Genomic DNA, 20683 nt, shown 5'->3' with positions numbered 1-20683 from the left:
CATACTATTACAGTTTGTTTCTTTCCAAATTTCTAGTGTCTTGAAAGCATAACAAACCTGGCATAACTTCTCTGTTAGAAACTAACAGAAAGATAAGAATTTTGCTCTTAGATACAACCAGGAACACTAAGAGGCAATGTCAGCTTAGTCGGAAACTAGGGGCCCAGATTGGAATTGGAGAAACCTAGTTTGATGAATTTTCTGGGGGAGAGGGCCAGTAGCCCAAACTGTAAAGGGGCCTGCGTTGACTCTCAGTGGCTCAGGATACAACCACTATATATCTTCGTCTCAAAGCAACAGTAGAATATCTAAATGTCATTCCTGGGATTAGATATCTCACTATTGCTCTGAGGTAATGTCATATAGTGCATCTAGAATAAACATTCTATGGGATCATAACGATCCTTCATGTATACAGAAGACTGTGAACTAGTGATAACTAGTATGTTCCTTTATCTGAAAGTTTTCATCAGGTTCTTAACTCTTGAGAAGCAATGAGAACTTCCCATTGCTCAAACTACCAATATCTCAAAGGTTTTAGCCAGTCCCTTGGGACTTCAAGCTATTAAGAATCTGCTCTAATGTATTGCTACTGCAGTATGTGTTAAAACAAAGGGTTCTAATCCTTATTTGTTACGCATAATAGTGTTGTTGTTGTTTCTAATTCAGTTTAAACTTTTAAACCAAAGCCAGTGATTTATTTTATGGTTATATCCCCTTTATTCTACATTTACAGTATTCACCAAAAAACATTACTAAAAAAAAAGTAAAGTTAACATTTAGATTTTTGTTTCAATAATGCATTGAATATTCTAAGTTAAAAAAATACTTTAAAGTAAAATTAAATAACATCCCTGGAAATAAAGCTAACTATTTTTGTCACTTCGGCAAAACGTTTCAAGATGATACCTTTATTAAGACAGTTTTTACCAGTTTTCTCCGTGGTTTTTTCTATCTTCCGCAAAAACGTGTCAACCCTAATCAAAAGTGAATGATGGAAAAGATAAAGTTATACTTAAAGTTTATATTAACTAAACTTATTTTAGTAACTATCAGAAGCTTTGGTTCAGCAAATTTTAAAAAAAGTAGAAAAAACATGGACACACCTTCAGTAGCTTCAATAAATTTTCTCTGCAATTTATCTTGTACACCAGATAAAGAGTTTGACGCATCTAACTCAGTAACGTCCGTCACTACTTCGGACAATTCTTGAACTATGCCAATTAACCCATAGTCTAAAGCTTGAAGTTGATATAATACTAAGTGCTTGGCAACTGTTGGAGCTAACAGATGGTGGCAATTAAAGCAGATTCCTCGCAATAACTGAAAATAAATATAAAATGCTATTGAAACACAAAAATCTCATACATTTCAGAAACTATGCAATCTGAAGTATATATCTGATGATAAAGCTAAAATTAACATTATAATATTAATATCAACTGGTTAAACTCAACTAAACATAAAATAAAATTTAACAAACCTGATATAATTGTAAGAATATAGCAGGATTATATACAGGCACTGGTAGGCTAATATGTCCCAGATGACCAGGACATTTAAAAAAGTTTAAGTCACAGGTCTCACAAATTTCATCTTTTTCATTGGGGCCTGAAATAAAAAGAATTTGTCACTATCTCACTCACATCATCTACCTGAAAGAAAGTACTTTTTTTTTCTGTCAAATTTTATCCTAAATGAAATCAGTTGCCTAACAAATGAATAAAATAATATTAACAAAAAATTATTTTAAACCTAAATTTAGATTTATATGGAATTTGACAGATAATTGATGTGATAAAATATAACATAGTTCTTGCATCAAATCAAAACCCATATCAATTAGTTGAGAAGCTACAGAAAACAAAACTTAAAGGAAAATAGAATTTGAATTTTGACACCTTGATTTCAAATTATGTTTTTTTGCAATCAAATTGCGATAGGACCCAACTTGTTGGCAGAGGCGTGCGCACAGGGGTCATCCATTAGCTCAAAAAAAGAAAACGTATATTAGAAGCAGGCCTGCGCCAAGCCTGATCAGTGTCGTCGTGCAAATGTCTTTTGAGTGCTTTCATGCAGTGGCGTCCGAGGAAAATATAGTTAACACTGGAATGAGGTTTTGTAGTCGAATATGACGTGCGAAAAATACATTTGGCATTTTAATTTATTCAAAAATAATGTGTAAAATGTGTGTTTACTTTTGGCTTACTGTGTATGTTTTTACTTCATATCTTGAAGTCATTTCGAGTTCAGTAGCTTCTTTGATGTGCTAATGTGTTTTGGAAAAGAAAATATTTCAAATATCAAAGTTAACACCGCTCTAAAGATCTCTCTAATCTCTATTTGATGAATAATTAAACATTTTTATGCCTGTTAAAAACATAACAACAGGGTACTCATTATGTTTCTAAATTGACGTATAGAGGATATTCCACCTTAAAATCTGAAACTGAAATCCTTTCCGATAAAACCAATAATTCTATAATACAGAATCATTAAAAAGGCACTGACTATGACATCTAAACTAATACATTGTCCATAGCTCTTTTAATACGCAAATAATTAAAGTAAAAGGGCAAAAGGGGGGGAGGAAATAGAGTAATTATGGTCACGTCGTTACTTTTTGGAATTAAAAATTCACCCAAAATTGATGTCTACAATATACAAATATTATGAACAAGAAAAATATAATGCAAATGGGCTTACAGTATTTTTTTTTTTTTTATGTGTATGCCAACATGACATAGTCGAACTACCACGAACAATCATGGTTGGCAAGTTTCTGCTGAGGCGGTTAAAATCACTGGTAGAAACAGGTTAAAACCGGCATGGCAAAAACCACTTTCTGCCACTTTGCGGCAGAAACTGGCAAAAACTCACAAAATGAAAAATTAATTCTTGATATACAACAAAAAATGCATGGAAAAAATAATTAATTGTTAACCAAAGTACTGTAATTTTATTACAAAATTATCACAGTTCAAAATCAAATGTTACATTGTTTGGATCCTGCAATTGCCTCTTAGAAAAGGTGGTTTCAAAAATCTAAACAGATTCTCAATTTACTACGCACAAATGAGAAATTTTAGAATATCCTTAAAACAGAAGAGCTAGCAGACAAAGCATCAAGGGGCAAGCAATGTTCGTGAAACTTTCATCTATTGTATAACTGATCCACCATGTAGTAACTGGGGTTGTGGTAAAAATTTGGCTGGAGTTTTTGAGAAATAGGGCCAATTTGTTTTGCAAAGCAGTGACATTAGGTACAAAATTTAGGCAAGTAAAATTCTGGCACTTTCTTCTTGAAGCACATGACATGATAATTTCAATAACAAACAATTTAGAGGAAGCATATAAGTGAGCAAATTACAATCAGTAATAATGCCTGTTTAATTCTGTATGTCACTAATCTTTCCTAAGCACCCCCATATGACTTTTTATCCTTTGTTAAATTAATCAAAATACTAATGAGCCTCTGCAATTGGAAAGTTCCCCTTCTGAACTAAATCAAGGACACTAGCATGGGATTTTATTTTTTAAATGATGAAATGATGTTTAATGTTTTAGTTTACCTAAACAAATATCATTTACTAATTACTTGAAGTATTTAAGACATTTTTAAGTTTTTGCCAATTTTTGCTGGTTTTTACTGGTTATAACCAGTTTCCGCCACTGGCACAGCAAAAACTAGTTTCTGCCGGCAGAAAGCCAACCATGCGAACAATAGTTAGCAATAAAAAAAGGACATATTAAACAAATTACAATACAACATAATCACCTCTAGAACCAAAATGGGGAATGGAAAATTTCTTGCGCTTCATACCGCCGCTTCAGAGCAACAGTAGGATATCTTAGTGTTATTCCTGGGATTAGATGTCTTACTTTTGCTCTGAGGTGACAATATGCTCAGTCTTGTGAACTATAGACATACCAAAATAGCATTCACATTAGGAAGAAAATTGCTCCACATTAGGAAGAAAATTGCTAATGTAAGCAATAATTAGCATCATGTGTTTTAAGTGTAAAAGATTGCACTTTTGAATAGCTTATTTAGGCACAACAAGACAATACTTTTTCCTTTTACATAGGTAGCGAGAAGATTGCTTGTTTAACAAGCAGTGTAATTCCACTGCCACTATTGGATATAATCAGGGCCTAATGAACCTACTGTCCAGCAGGTCCATGGACCTGGGCACCATAATTTTAGGGATACCAAAATAGGGTAGATTTCTTCCCTTTTTGGAAACTTCCTCATGAAAAATATGCAGATTTTCATGTGAGAGGGGCACCAAATTTTGCCAGGGCCTGGGCATCATTTTGGCTTGATCAAGCATTGTATTTTTAAAAGTTCTATTTTATTTTTTTGTTAACAAAGATTCTCTCCACTTGGAGTATTTTTGATCGGTAGAGTGCTGCGCCTTTTTGATTCTTGCGCCATCGTGCGCTGCACGACCTTGCACATAGGGACGCCACGGCCTTGATTAGAAGAATGAAGAAAACACAGACCGTAAAAAAAATAAATGAAGCAACGTCACTGTGGTGGGCGAAGTCCACCCCGAGTAGCAATCAAAATAGATTTAACAGCTTATGAAAAATATAAATACTTCAATTCCGAAAATTAAGCCGAATACATCTAAATCATATTTAATCTATCAAATTTTAATAACAATTAATCCTCTTCCCCGCAACATTCTGAAAGAAGGTGGTGATGGAATATGCGTCTAATGTCTAATGCATGAAAATTGTATAAACTTCAAATTTATATGAAACAGTAATAGAAATACTAAGGGGGGGGGGGGTTACGCCAAAAATTATCAATCTGACATGTCACTGCTAGGAACATCGCTGATAAGATGTACAAAGAACTCCAAAACAGTATTTTGCTTTAACGTGTCTGTCGTTGTTGAATCATTGAAAAGCAAGAACACACCTCACCACCACTCCAAATAAGTTTCTAGCCCCCGCTGGTGATCGGTAACATACCTAGGGGTTGGCAGAAGCGGCTCTTGCCAGGGGGCGGCATTTTGACCGATTTAAAAAAAAATTTATTAGAAAAATGCTTAAAAAAACGTTTTCAAGAAAAAAAGAACTAAAAGGAAAAATGAAACATTGCTAAATTCTCAAAAAAAAGGGGGGGGGGGAGGGATTTTAGCCGTTGCCTAAAATCCACTCCAATCCACTGAGTTAGCTAAAGACTTCGGTACATAGTTTGTTTTCCAGGGAGCAGTTGTGGAGAGCGTTCTTTTCCATGTGATCTCTTCTTTTTTTTGGGAAGAGGGGATGACATTTTGTTGTGTATCATTTCTATATGAGTATTTATTCTCATTATAATAATTAATACAAACATAAAAAGTCTTATTTGAACAAAATATTGGGATACCTAAATCAGGGTGCCCCCCCCCCCCCCCCAAAAGTTGTGAAGCCCCCTCCCCTCAAAAGTAAGAACTTCCCCTAAAAATGAGAAAAATGCCCTTCAAAACATCCCCCCCCCCCCCCAAAAAAAAAAAAATTTTTTTCAACTGCCCAATCTGGGCCATGACCCCCTAAGTGGGCACCCCTGCCTTAATTAGCAAATATGTAGTTCTTTCATTTTGCCTGTATGTAAACGACGGTGTTTTATGAGTCAATTTCTGTTTTTGTATTTGCTTCGTTTTCCTAATATTATAGGATTTTATAAACCCTCTGATTTTTATTATAAAATAATTGTAAAAATGTAATTGTTTCTTTTTTTTGACAAACATGAAAATTATGCTTATAGTATATTCTACTAGTGTTTTGAAACAAATTCTATTCCAAGTTAAAAAGCTGAAAAAAAAATAAATATATGAGTTGCTGTAAACGGAACTGAAAATTTTTATTCTCATTTGGTTCAAAAATGTACAATATTTATATTTATAATCAAATAGCAACTATTATTGGTTTTATTGAATTTAAATAAAATGGTGGGGAAGGGGGAAAATCCTTAATTTGCCGAATGAAATCTCAATTTTACTGAAAGATAAAATTCGAGAACGCATACATATACATACATAACATCAATTGCGAAGGACCATGGGGCATCATTGAAAGCAATTGAAAATAAAAATATTAAAGCTGTAAAAATATTTCCTGATTTGTAGAATACATCACTCAAAATGTTCCCGGAAACTTTCATGGAGGTGAACCTATGTGAGGGGCCATTTCTTAAGTTCGCCAGGGGCGCTCGACCCCATAGGTACACTACTGCTGGTGTTGGTAATTTAACTCTCAACAGGGTTTCTGCTACGGTCGAATTTTTCGCAGAATGCGAACACACTATCTCAATTGCGAAAACAAAACAATGCATTTTTGCTTTTTTGCTGAAATAAAAAATTCATTTAAAAAAAAAAGAAAAATGTATGATCCTAGAGAGCGGAAGCATGCATGGCCATAATCAACTTAATCATTTTAAATCTTAGCTCTAAGATGATTAAATAACTATTAAATTCAATAAGACTTTGTCTTGTCCGGCATTATGTCCCCCAATAACTGCTTTATTAGGAGGAGGGACTGAAATGTTCTAAAGACCAATCGTGTTATTTTTTTTTTATTTTGCGTTTAAAAAAATAGCTGCTGTACTTATTTCTTCAAACATGTCACAGATAAAATATGAGTTTTATTTTCAACTGGAGACGAAACACACTGAGGTATATGTAAATATATGAGAATGTAACATTTTAGCATCTTGCTAAAATTTTTCCCTTAGTTTTAGCTTTTATGCTAATGAACTTTTGAACCCAGCTTTCACCCTGACTTTTAACTGGTGAGAGTGAGGTGGGGCATTTCACACCACCCTAGAAGAATTGAACATTTGTTCTCAAATGTTACTGATGCTTCTTTTAAATAGCTTTACATGTGCATGCATGTCACTTGCAGTTTACAGTTTCAGCTTCTTTAATGCAAAAAAATAATAGAAAAATCATTGGAAAATTTACAATTTCGAAAGGTTATGCAGCATCTTCTGGGGGATTATGTATCATCTTCACTACAGATTGATAAATTGAATAAGGCCAGTATAGCTTGGCTCAGAATCTATTGTTGGTTACTTTTTTGGATTTAGATACAGCAAAGTTATTCATTTGAAAAAGATAAACAGAAAACTCAATCAAAATTGTTCATAGTTTTGCATGTTAAATATTATTTAAGCTCAAATGATTACTTTGCAGCATTACCTAGGCGAAGATCATGAAGTCCACCAGGAGATGCATGTCCCAAAGAGTCCAAAATTTCTGTGTTAGTGACTTCAAGAACACTTATTTTTTTTATTTCTTCTGTAGTGTAAATTCCAAACGACAAGCCTTTTATAGTCTTAAATGATTCAGTTTCCATTTTGAAAAAAAAATTCAGACTTTTTATCTCTCAAATTGCTACCTAGAAGACAAAAAATACATACATCAGTTTTCAATTTACAAACATAATAAAGAAGAGGAAATATTTTAAAAGTACAGTAATTTCTAACTTGGCTGAATGTACAGGCCAAACAACAACCATAAGCAAAAGAAGCATAAAAATGAAATTTTAAATTAAATTATGTTTAAAAGAAAACAAATACAACAGATGCCAACAAACATGAGACTTTGAGACAAAAAAAAATATATTAAGAAATATAAAATTTAAATTTTACTTATAATGTAGCCACAACTTTAAAATGCAAACGTTCATTTAAAAATTACAATTAAACAAATTGGTTCATTCAAACACTACTAAACAAATCACTAAAAAGCTCAACTGAAAAACAATACACAACGAGTCATAATGAATTTTGTGTATCTCCAACAGGCCTGGAGTTTTCCTGGAGAGTATCAGAGAAATTTTGATGAGATTTACTATGGGTTTACTCTTAGCAAGCGAAACTGGAACTCTTAACCGGCAAAACGGGGTGAGGGTGCATGTCTGCGACCCTACCAGCTCTGCAGTGGGGGGAGGAGGCAGGAAGCACTCATTTACGTACAAAAATACAACAGGCGCGAGCAGGAGAGGGGCAAAAGCTACTGGGCCAGCCATTCCTAAGAAGGTAGGAGAAACCAAATGTTGGAGGTTTCAACTCCTTCCCCTTCACAGACTGCCGCATTTTAAGGAGTAAGGACAGGTCAAGGACAGTCCTATTCTCAAGCAGTGAGTGTGTTTAAGAAGGCTATTGTGAGAGAAACCTTTCTGTCTGAGAGGAGAGGTTATCTCACAATGACATTGAACATATTCAGCTTGTCATCCTAAGGAGGACATACCTGATTCTCTCCGAGGATCACGTGCCAAAAATGCAAAAGGTTTAACAAAAATAGTAGGTATTAGGAAGGCTTCTGGTCCTAACATCTTAAAGCCACGCCTATATAATGGGTGTCAGTAATGATACAATTTGCAGAGGTTACCTCTTTGATGAGGAAACTATTACTCACACCCTGCATGATTGTGAGGTGCTTTCTGCCTATAGGTTTGAACAACTTGGTCATCATTTGCTTGAACCGTGGGAAATTTATGACATTCCTATGAGGTGTTAGCTGAATTTTGCTTCAGCTACATGTCTGTTTTAAGACTTCTATTTGGGGAGTAGTACAATAGACCTCTGAACGCAGTGCTTGGTTCTGTTCAGTTCCCCTTTTTTCAACTGTCTTTCTGTAACAAGCGAATACTATCTATTTTTATTATTGATGAATACATATTGCAAATACTAAGATTGAAACATTGATTAACTTATAGGCTCATGGGAAAATGTAAGACTGTTTCCTTTCTTATTAATGAAATTTTTATTGAATTGGTACGGGTATTGTTAATTTTCTGGCATTTATGAGGACATGAGCCATGTTGATTGAGTTACATGAAGCTAAATATTTAAATAAAAGACAGCTAGAATAAAATTTCTAAAAATAAATTTTAAATTACGTACATTACATAAAACAAGAAGAACTCATACTTTGAGCTAAACAATAAATTAAATACTTAAACTTGGCCGTTACACTTAACACTCTTTGAAACTAATTTAAGTATTCATGGGCTAAACATAACACATACTTCAAAGTGAAAGCCCTAGTTTCGGTTAATTTTAATCAACTCATAACGGAAACCGGGAAGGAAACATCCACCAAGCACGTGTAAACAAACCAACCACGGCGCTCATTCATGTTTATATCTTGCAAACTTGCCAGATATTTTTAAGATAAAATTTATAATTTAGTACTTTATCTAAAATAATAAGACAGAGAAGAGAACCTTCGTTCTAAAATTTTAAATTAAGATTAGGATTGAAATGATGGCTGGAACTCTAATTTTAATTGCGTAAATACTTAAAAACTAAAAAGTTGCTTTTTTTTGAGAAGTGAAGTGAAATGACGGTTTTTTGTAAAATGTAAACAAAAATTCTGAGTGGCGGTTTTGAGAATTTTTGACGTTCTGAATTTTGTCTTGCGTTTAAAGCATTACTTTTAACAGTAGTTCTGCATAAGAGAAGTTTGAAAGTCCTATTTTCCTGATTATCAGCTTTTCGTGCATCCATAATAATGGCAGATTCCGATCGTAGTGGCAGTGGAATACTTGAAGCTAAAGAAATATTTGGGCTTTTGCAAGAAATGTCTCGTCTGCTTAATACTGGATTAGATGATGAAACCTTAGCCATATGTGTTCGACTTTGTGAAAACGGTGCTAATCCTGAAGCATTAGCAACTGTTATTCGGACTTTGCGCCGCGAAGCTGCTGGGGTCAAATCTAGTTCTGAAAAATAGCTTTTTTCACTTCAAGTTTTTGTCCAGATTCTGTTTTTATGATGAGACCATTATGGTAATAAGAAATCTCATTTCGTTTTGGAGTCTTAGGCTTCAACCTAGTTCATCTTGTAATTGAAGCTCAAAGTGTTTCATTTTTCATTTGAATGAATCTTCCTTTGAATTTAGTGCTATCCAGTACCGGTGTGCATAGCATTTTATTAAAATTTGTGCATAAAATTTACTTGCATATGCTGAAAGTAAATTTTGACATGCAAACGTATATTACCTTTCTTATTTGAACTTGAAGAGTACAGTTACTGAAATGGATAAAAAAAAATCAAATAGTATAAAAATTGTCGAGTAACTTTTTTTTTACAATCTTGTTGTGATGTTTTTACTGTTGAACACTACAGTGAAAATTTTTGTCGTTATACCTTCTCTTGTGTGTGATGTATTTGTATTAAAAGTTTGCTTTTGAAATATTCCTCTGTTTGGAAATGAGTATTTTTTGAAAGATGGAAAAGGGGTACTGCTAGTGGTTATTGCGGGTAAGATCATATATAAGAAAGGCCTTTACTCCCTCTAAAATCAAGTTTTTTGTAAAAATTAAATGTAATTCAGTTGACATTTGTTCATAAATAATACTAGATATTTTCGCTATAAAAGAATAATGGAATGGAAAAAGTTATAAATAACTCAATGAGATTAGGAAACAGCCACCCCTTCTCCCCAAACTAGAGGGGACCTGCTAATTATGTTTATGATGATGTAATGAGAGAATAAATACTTCGCAGTGCCAAATTTGTGAGGAAATTCGGCCTAGTGCAGGGCTTAGGAGGCCCACAGTGAAGTTAGTCATAGGTTTTTAGTCGAATGATCTGCAAATTCAGCTAGTTAGTCGGTAAGTCAACAGCTTAGAGCAGGGGTTGAAATATAAAAATTTTAATGCTACATAAAAAGTTTATTTTTTTTTTTTTTTTTGGCGGGGGGGGGGGGGGGAGTAGAAAAATTGATTTTATGCAAGTTAAAATGTATTTAATAGCTTTATTTTCTTTTAAGTACATTTTCATTGAACTTTTTTTCCTAAAAAAGTTACTTTAGCTTTGATATTTCCCCTGGTTTTCGAGAAAAGTTTTTTTTCCTTTTGAAGCTATGGTTCATTAAGACCACCTATCACTTTCTTTTCTTCAGCATAATATTTTTAAGTAGAACTTTTATTTTTTTAATATATGTGAAAAGGAGAAAAAAAAAACCATCCAGCATTCATTGGAGTTTTTGATACCTTAAATTCAAAATCATGTTTTTTGCAATCACGAACGCAATAGAACCCTACTTGTTAGGTTTCTTGTTTCTACAAATGGATTGGAATGAAAATGACCAAGAAACTTGCATTCCTCCTATTATGACTAGTGATTTTCTAGAATAGGTAGCATATCCATTAAAAAATTGATGGTGATTAGGATGCGGTATTAGAGATAAAAATTTTATGACCGAGATATCCATCAATACACTTATCATGAGGATTGTTTGCAGGGTTTAACGTATGTATTTTCGTTTCTTATTAATCTTAAATGCTGATAGTTAGTAATCTGGAAATTTTGTTTTTCTGAAGTTTTGTTCTTTAAGTTTGTATAGATGTTTTTTTTCTTCTGAAAAAATGTAATTTTACAAAAAACTTTTTTTAAGGTAAAGTCTGCTTGAGTTAAGCTGTGAAAGAAATATGAATAAAATCAAACCCATTTGTAACTATTAGAATGAAAATTTCACTCTTTAAATGAATATTAAAAACAACCATTGTCACAATAATCTGAAAAAACAGAGCAACATCAACTTTGGTCAAGCGAGGATAATAAGCAATTTGTGATTGCTCAACGAAGAGTGAAAGTAAAACTACTTAGCACAGTCAAGCCACACTGATTGATTTTTCACCTGTTGAATAATTGATGTCTTTTAATAACCCCAAGGAGTAGGATGTATTACGGGAAATAATATTTCAAATGCATTTTTTTTTCTAGTTTTTTGAAATAATTCTTAAGAAACTGTCCTACACCTCTAAAGTATGCTAAAATACAGAGAATGGCACTCTAAAATTAAATGAAACTTCATGTTTTTTTTTTTTTTTTTTGGCATTTGAGATCTGATGTTTCAGCAACAAATCTAAAACATCGGATTGCAGCTAAGGTGTGCAACTAGACAACGTACAAACCCTACATAGAAATTTCAACCTTATACGGCATACTGTCTTTCAATGACTCAGTGGTCCATGTGTCCGAAGGTAGGCACATAAACTACATAAGCACGTATGTACGTGCCGAAAAATTGGTCAACATTCTTTTTCTGAAATAAATTTGAAATTTAGGCCTGAATTTACAAGTTTTTTCATAATTACAATAGCTTCTGTACTTTGTATAAGAAGTAAAAATTGGGTCATTTTGGTAATAATTGAGGCAGTGAGAAGCAAAGGGATTTATAAGTACCAAAAATAAAAATTTGGAGACAAACAGCACACATGGTAGGAGAATCTCGTCTCTGTTTTGAGGCAAGAGATTGATTTGCATGATTTTTTAAAAAAAGTTTTATAAAAACCTATCTAGGATCTGAGTTTTAAACGTGTTTTACTCGAAAATTTAAAAAGCCCACTTACATCCCTTTGCTTCTGTTGTTGTTGCTGTCATGTGGCTAATACAAAATGAAAATTTCAAAAAAGGAAAGAAATAGATTGAGTCGAAAGCTTGACTAACTGCCCTGATGACTTCCTCGGCCTTGTCTGTACACACTGCATACAGTTTAGATCTATTTTGAAGAGGACCGCAATGGTGGACGGGCAAATGAAAACAAGTTCTGGGTCAAATTGCTTGTCTGGGCAAGGTAGTCATTCTTGGAAGATTCTAGATCCATCGAGCATAATCTTCATGCTCTTCAAGTGCCCTGTTCTAAGTCTGGTAATCTTGGAAGCTATGTCTCTGTTGTAGTTCTAGAACTGAGACATTACCACAACCACCAGACTTAGAACGAGGCACTTAAAGGGCATGAAGATTATACCCAATGGATCTAGAATGGAGTTGTTTCCTTCAATCAAAAGTACTTTTAGTCACTGCAATAGATAGAATAAACACATGGATCCAAAAAAAAAAAACTTATTTTTTTTTCAATAGTTATTTTTTATTTAATTTTTTTCAACGTCCGATTTTGGAAATAAGGCGTGGTTTTTATGACTTCAGAAGTGACGTACTATGGCGTGCTGAATGTTTACGCATTGTTAAAAAAAGGTTGCCATTAAACAGTAATATTAATAGCAATCATAATGAGAATTTTGAGTGAAGGCTTTTCCGAAGTAAACATGAAATTCAATACTATCATTGTGCTATAATAAATAATATTTTTTATCTTTCGGATACTAATAATTATCTTTATGTAATTGCAAAATATTTCACTCTGCGCTAATGTCATCATGAATGGCATTTCATCACTTGTGACGACATGAGCAGAAGCGAAAAAAATGAAATTGAATCTGCCCACCAATTAAAATATATTTTTTTAATATTAAACTATGTCAAATTATTTAAAAATTTTTAAATCCTATGTTTTTAAGCATATTCTTTCAACAAAAAATACTTTTTTTGCTGTTTAAAATTTCAGAAACTACCCAATTCTTTGCTTCTCACAGCCCCAATTGTTCTTCAAATCAATTAAATATATATTAAATGTTTAGACTATTAATTTAATATTTTTTTATTATACTGTCTCCTAAGATTTTATTTGTATTAGCACGGAAAAAAAAACTGTTATGTCTTCCTGTCATTAGCAGCTTTCTTAATGTGTAGAGAGTTTAACTATCAAAAGGACGTTGAATGAGATAATACAGGGTGTTCGAAAAGGTCATAACACATTTCAAAAAAATAACTGTAAAGCAACTAATTGTCGTATGAATATGCGATTTGCACAAGAATAACCAGAAAATCATAAAGTTTCGGAATTGTGTTAATCAAGTGGTAATACGATTGCAGTATTTTTTAAATGGTGGCAAAACCGGAAAAGCGTGTTTTTTTTTTTTTTAAATATGCGTTATGCTTCTTGAAGTGCTTTGGGGGCACATAAATGACCTCCTTTCCCACTTCCAAAAGCTTTATAATAACTCAAGAATAGCATTCAGCGGCCAGAATAGCCGCAGTGATGACGGCCCAGGACATTACCAGTACAATATAATGCTGGACGCTACCAGGTTGTAACACACCCACACACAAAAGTAAACCATTTCTGTTTTGTCTCCATTTTAAAAATACTGCACTTGTGTTACCACCTGGCTAATACAAGTGCCATACTACATAATATAGTACAATGCCGAATTTCAATGAGTTGGTGGTTATTCTTGTGCAAACCGCATATTTATAGGACAACTAGAGGACCCGACAGACGTTGTTCTGTGCAAACTTTGTAAATTGAAAAGTTAAAAAATTTCAATAAAATATCAAGTGTTTGAACTATTTTGTTGAAAAAAATAAGTAAAAAGAAAATGTTTTAAGCTGCTTAGTGTCAGAATGCGTATATTTATAACAACTTGATTTATCTACTGTCCACTGAGCAGTTGTTTTATTAACTATATTTTTTCCCATACTTGATGGTTTGTTCCTTCAGCCATACTCAAAGGATAAAAGCGCCCTCAGATATTAAGTAAAAAACTAACCAGCCATCTAGAACAGACGGGAAATCTCGCTGCAACATCCCCCATATGAAAAAGAATTAAACAATCGAAAGGATATCGTTTAAAAAATGATAAAGGTAAAAACAATTCTCTGAATAAGCGAAAATCACTCACCCCCTCTCTAACTCCCGATGTAAAATAAACACATTCTTCAACTAAAATGACTAAACACTGTTTAAAAACAAAAAAAACAATTCTTTGCAATTTGCAATATTTCGCCAAAGAAACAAAAAATACAAGGAAGTACATGCACAGTAGCTTTAAAATGTAAACAAATTATCACGCAACTCTATTGTTTATAGCCAAAGTCACCAAGCCGACACGTTACTGTAATCCAGCCGATCTGTGAGGGAATAAGCTAACTCCGATCGATTAGCGGTCCGATCTTTTGAACGAAAAATTTCAAAACTTCATGTATTGCCTAATTTGTTCTTTCCACCAAATATAAAGATCTTCCACTGCACTGATCTTTTGTGTACAGAACTACCCTGTTGTAATTTATCTGGACGAAAATAAAATTCGTTTCGTCTTTAAATTCCATCATCTTTTCCTTTAATAATGTACTGATTAGTTTGATAATCCTTAAAGTATTCTTGACATTGGTGCCAAAACTCAGATGGATTTGAGCCGAGAAACAAATGTTGCTTGGTACGGTACTTTCTGATCATCTGGTTAGGAAAACCTAAAGCTCCGATCCGGTCACATGGTTGAACTACGACGACAGAACACACGTTTTGTGTGAACCTTCCAGTATTATATTTTAAATTATATCTCGGAACCTAAAATCGTTGCTTTCAAGAAATGAAGGCTTCAATCTCTTTCTACGTTTTATCTATTCTCAATTGACATATCACAGTAGAAAATTTCATTACAAAAAGCAGAGCTGGCTTATTGTCCTTTGGCAACGGTTTAAATATTTATTTAAGTTCTCGCTCAACAATTGTTAAAATAAATATTAATCATTTGGGAGATATAACCATCCAAGGTTTAAATTAATTAATTAATTAACAAATATGTTTCCGATTCGATTCATCGCGCTTCGAAACCATGCTTGCCACAACTTAATTACACACAAAAAATTTGATCAAAATCGGTCCAGCCGTTTAAAAGCCTTATGGTGACAAACGTCCGCACAGAAGATTTTTATATATTAAGATTCGTAGCTTTTCTGTGAATGTTTTAAGTGTGTCTCATGCTTTTCGAGCATTATGCATGTAGAGATACCATTATGCCGCAGATTTCGACCTAGAACTTTTAAGAACTAAAAAAGCTATTGTGAGTCGCCCTAACAGTGCAGCGTTGATAGGGAGTGTGGTTGTTTCTTCTGTATTAACACTACTTCGGCAGTGAAACATGTTTTACAGAGTTTACTTTCATCGTATGCTCAAGTTCAGAGGTGCGACATCGATGTCAAAACATCGATGTTTCAAAACATCGATGTTAGAAATTAAAACATCGAAATTAACGTGGACCAAAAAACATCGATGTTTCCAAACATCGATTTTTTTATCAATGTATAACATACATTTTTGAATATATGTACTTCACTAATTTAAGCAATGCAAAAGACTACGTACCCGACTGATATATTGAAAATACTGAACCTCAAATCATGAATATAATTTAATAAGAATAATTTCGCAACATCTTGGTATTATAGTAGGACAAAAATCGATAATATAATACGATTAATACACCGATTAATACAAACTAGTTATAGTAATAGGGAAATATTTTCAAACTGAATGAAACTAAAAGTAAATTTACATCAAAAAAGAATCTCAGAAAAATGTACCACAACACTTACCGTCAGTTGAATAATGAGAAAAAGTTGTGTCAATTATTTTAAAAATGGAAAATTAATTCTAACAATCATTTTTTAAGAGCAGGAAATACTGTTCAGCTCCGACAATTAGAGCTATGGCCTTGAACAAGTCCATTTCTTTCAAGGGAGAGCAATCAGTAAGAAGGGGCATTGTAAGGCGTGGTTGGGCAACATTGCAGCCCTTTTATTTGCGAGAAAATCCAGTACCGCTTGCTAATACATATTTAGGTACAGTAATATTGTTCGCCAAAGGGCAATAAACTGCCGACTAAATCCGCAAATTCTTAAGCCGTTTTTTCTCACCCCTATTTCAAGTAACAGAATCGTTGAATCGATCGGGTAGCGGAGCTCAACCTGCCAGAGGTGGACAGTATGTGTTGTACTGTTTGTTAATAATCAAACTCAAATTGTAAGTAATAGAGGGACTTTGTTGAGGGAAGTCGATAAGTAACCCCGAATATTGGTGTTGACAGTTTGGAGAAAAAGAAGTTTGTTTACTTTGTCCCCCAGAAGCGCATTTCTCTTTCTACAGACTATCCCATCAGTTAGAGAAACATCTCTTTCCGATGGAACAGAAGTTGCCATCGGTATCAAATACTTTAAAACAACTTTTAAAAGCTCTGAATTCTTAAAGTTAGAATTTTCACCGTATTAACGTATAAGATTTTCCTTTAGTTCTAGCAGCAGACTACCAGTGTCAGGTTCTTCTAATAGCTTTGATCTCTTCCTCACTCTCTAGTTAATTTTCTACTATCTTGTAGTGATCTTCCCAAAAATCATCATCTACACAGAAAAATTTATCTTATAAAATGAATGCAAAAAAATGATTTTTTTTTTGCCAACTCCAGAAGTAAACTAAAATACCTAGCGAGAAAATTAGAGCAAATATGATAATTTTCAATTAAAACGCAAAAACATCAACATCGAAAAAGCATCGAAACCAAAACATCGATAGTCCAAAGACATTGAAAGTAAAACATCGATGCTAAAAACATCGATGTTTTAACAAAAACATCGATGTTTTAACAAAAACATCGATGTTTCCAAAACATCGACATCGATGTCGCACCCCTACTAAAGTTATATCTGGATTGGTCTACTCTGCGCTAATTTGGCTGTTTGCTAATAAAGCAATGCAGCTGGACGAAAGATAAAGCTTCTCTCTGAAAAGTTTTTGCACAAAACTCTATGCAATTTTCTCCAAATTCTTACAGCATGATCAACGATAGAATTGAAAAGAAACGTTTCAAGGACTATATTACTGTGTTAAATGTGTACTACGAATTTCTATGATCGATCAGTATTTCCTTCTGAGTGACTGTGTTCCATGTTATACTGTTAGTACTGAAAGTGGTACTGTGCCTTTGGGTAAATAAGGTATAATTTCGAGTAAAGTTAATCCATTGCAAATACCATCAAAACGCCATGGTATATTTTAAAGACGTTTTTACATTATTTATATGTCTTTCATCCTTCGACATCGGGCTCACCTGCACATTGTTCACGGAATAAGGGAACCATTCATAAAAGTAGTCTTATATCCTCTGTGATGGGAAAATGGCTTAATTTTTCAATAATGACTTTTCGTTAAAAAAAAAAATGATATTAGTGAATTCAGCTTCAAATATTGATTGCTCTTTTAAACAAATTCAGATTACATAGTGATCTTTGTATTTTCCGACATTTATGGAACTTATTTTAGATATTTTCTTGACTACTAATCATGCACTTCATGCTCCGAAAAAACAATCAGCACATCTTTGGCTGTGTTTCAGAGTAATAGAACCCGCATTGCAATTCTCAAATTCTGTTTTGTAGCACCATCCTTACTTATCGCGTCTCTCATATATTTCTTTCCGTCGAATTTCCATTTCTTTTGATTTATCTTAATGAATAGGAAATGGTCGGACACTATTTTTGCGTACGTGTAGACGATGTACATCTTGATCGTTTGGGAAAAATAATTGGATATTGCAATAGATCGTGGCATCTATTAGTGTCAACAATTCTTTGTGTTTGCTTATTTCTGAGCAGCAAAGCGATATCGCGATGATGAAGTTCTACTCATCCACTACAATCGCTACCTCATTAAATGCATTTCGTCAATTGTTGTTTCCTTCAGTCAAAAAAACTACTTTTAATCACTGAAATTGATAGAATAAACAAAAAATAAATAAATAAAAATAATAATAATAATAATAACATGGAGCGAGGAAAAACTTTCATTTTCCCATGCTTAATTTTTAATTGATTTTTCAAAATGTCCGATTTTTAAAGTAAGGCGTGGTCTTTATGACGTCATAAATGATGTACTTTTGCACTACTCCACTGGCACGCTGAATGCTTACGTTTGCTGTCTATCGCGTTTCCAGGCAATGATAATTAAAGAGCGAATTAAGCATTGCGTTCTACGCTTGCAATCAACCATATCGTTGCCACTACATATGAGTAAAGAAGCGAATTAAATATTGTGCTCTTTGCTAATGGCAACAGTGAATGGCATTTTATCATTTGTGATGTGATGTGTAGAAGCGTAAAAAATGAACTTGCACCGATTAAAACTTTTTTTTAAATATTAAACTTTGTCAAATGATTTAAAAAATGGTCAGAATATATGTTTTTGTTTTTGAGCATGCTCTTTCAGACTTTTAAAATTTCGGAAACAACCCCATCTATATGATATATATCAGATTAAGCAAGATACTACTGTGTTTCTTGAATAGGAGACATGATTTTACCCAATAGAAGTTGCTTATATTCGAAGTTACTTTTTCCACGTTGTTGAGTTAACGTAATGGCGGAGAATCGGCCAAGTTGATACCGAATTTAAGAAACACAATTTAGGTGTTTTTTTTTTCTTCTTCTTCTTCCAGAAATATTTGGAAATGACACAAAAAAAATGTAATAAAGGAAATTTCTTTTGAAATAGTTGGAAGAGCGTATTTCGGAGAAGATAGCCATTCTTGTATTTTTATGAACCGTAAATCAAATTTACGTTTGTTAAGTAACTCAGAAACTGTGTGAGAGTCTTCTAAAAAAATAGAGTCTAAAAACAGTTTTTGGAAAAAACTTCATTTTGAAGCTTATTATGCCAGCATAAAATATTATGCCAGCAAATTTCGAAACTATTATTTGATAGAAAAATAGTAAATAGTATTGCACGAAATTTTATTTTCTCTTGTGATATTAGTAAGAAAAATTAAAAAAAAATAGAAAAAAAAACTTTAAAATGTGCATCAACTATACCCGATCTCCGCTACTGTTTACGAAGAAGATCTTTACCAATTATATTTTATATTTTAATTTGCCTTGATTTTTGTTTGTCATCATCATCATGTTGTATCGGATATTTTACACAATAACATAACACTTTTACATGATAAATAATTTTATTTATAAAATGTGTACACAGAGAAAATTTTCTCATTCCAATTTTGAAAATTCATAGTTTACAAACTCTCGGAGCATAAAAATTCTGATCAATTTATTCTATATTATATTTTTATTTCATGAAATCATCAGTAATTATTTGAACAAAACAATTTACAATCGTGCAGAGTGCAATTTCATAACTGATTTGAATCAAGAGATAACTGAACCTATTTTTCATTCGTTAAAAAGCAATTTTTTCACACGTAACGTAAAAATTATCGTGTACTTCTGATTTAAAGAAAAGGTGATTTCCGTAAAAATATTTTCATTATGTTTCATTTATTTAACTATCTTCTAGATGAACTAGGAAAAAAGAATCGTAGTGCAATTTTTTAAATCTAGGCGGTGCAAAATTTTGTTTTAAAACTTCTGTTTGTCACCTATCCCTTGATAATTGTTTTAAATGCAAATAATTCTCCAATTTACTTCCACTTCTACTGTCTTCCCTTTTCGTTTGTACGTTGCATAGCTGCCTTAGTTTCTCAGCCAAAATATATTTCCAGAGATATAAAGTGTTGCGTCCAAACAACAAAGCAAAAACCGTTCTAGTTAATTGTCCACAGTTAATTGAGAATGCATCTTAGGATTAAAATCGAGAAGAAAGACGGAAACGAGTTCTTGTTTTAAGTTCAATCGTTATGACTGCTCCTCCTCTTTTTCTCTAAAATATCTTTGTACAAGTGAAGACATAAGGTTCTGCAAATAGAATAAATACGTTAGAAACTTTTTTTTTAATCCGTATTACATGAATCATTTTTATGTATCTTTTACAGGCATCCGTGCGCGGGTTTTCCCCCTCGGTGGCGGCGATGACGACTCCTCTAGCTCCTCTTCCTTGTCCATGTTCCCTGGAATCGATTTCATTTAAACCCGATCCTCTCTACGTTACACAATCGTCTTTAGAAAAAAACAGCATCCAGCCCTTGGTATTAAATTTTAATTATGACAATTAAAATTCAAATTATGTTTTTCGCAATTATAATTGCAAGAAGAGCACTTTGTTGAAACAAG

The 20683-nt window shown here is 33.1% G+C and overlaps 1 protein-coding gene across 1 annotated transcript in view; it reads right to left on the bottom strand.

Moving 5' to 3' along the window:
* Positions 1 to 9132, bottom strand: part of LOC129222652 (DNA-directed RNA polymerase I subunit RPA1-like) — a 96312-nt gene extending 87180 nt beyond the window's left edge. Inside the window, exons 1-4 of the mRNA XM_054857182.1 lie at positions 9025 to 9132; positions 7191 to 7389; positions 1484 to 1611; positions 1107 to 1323 (exon numbers count right to left, since the gene is read on the bottom strand). Of these exons, the coding sequence (XP_054713157.1) occupies positions 1107 to 1323; positions 1484 to 1611; positions 7191 to 7347 (502 nt within the window). The 5' untranslated portion in view covers positions 7348 to 7389; positions 9025 to 9132. The remainder of the gene's footprint in view (positions 1 to 1106; positions 1324 to 1483; positions 1612 to 7190; positions 7390 to 9024) is intronic.
* Positions 9133 to 20683: the final 11551 nt, after the last annotated feature.

This window comes from Uloborus diversus, chromosome 5 (genome assembly GCF_026930045.1).
Source record: "Uloborus diversus isolate 005 chromosome 5, Udiv.v.3.1, whole genome shotgun sequence".
In the NCBI taxonomy this organism is placed as follows: Eukaryota; Metazoa; Arthropoda; class Arachnida; order Araneae; family Uloboridae; genus Uloborus; species Uloborus diversus.
Note: the sequence above shows the minus strand (reverse complement) of the source record. Positions and strands in the feature narration are given on the sequence as shown.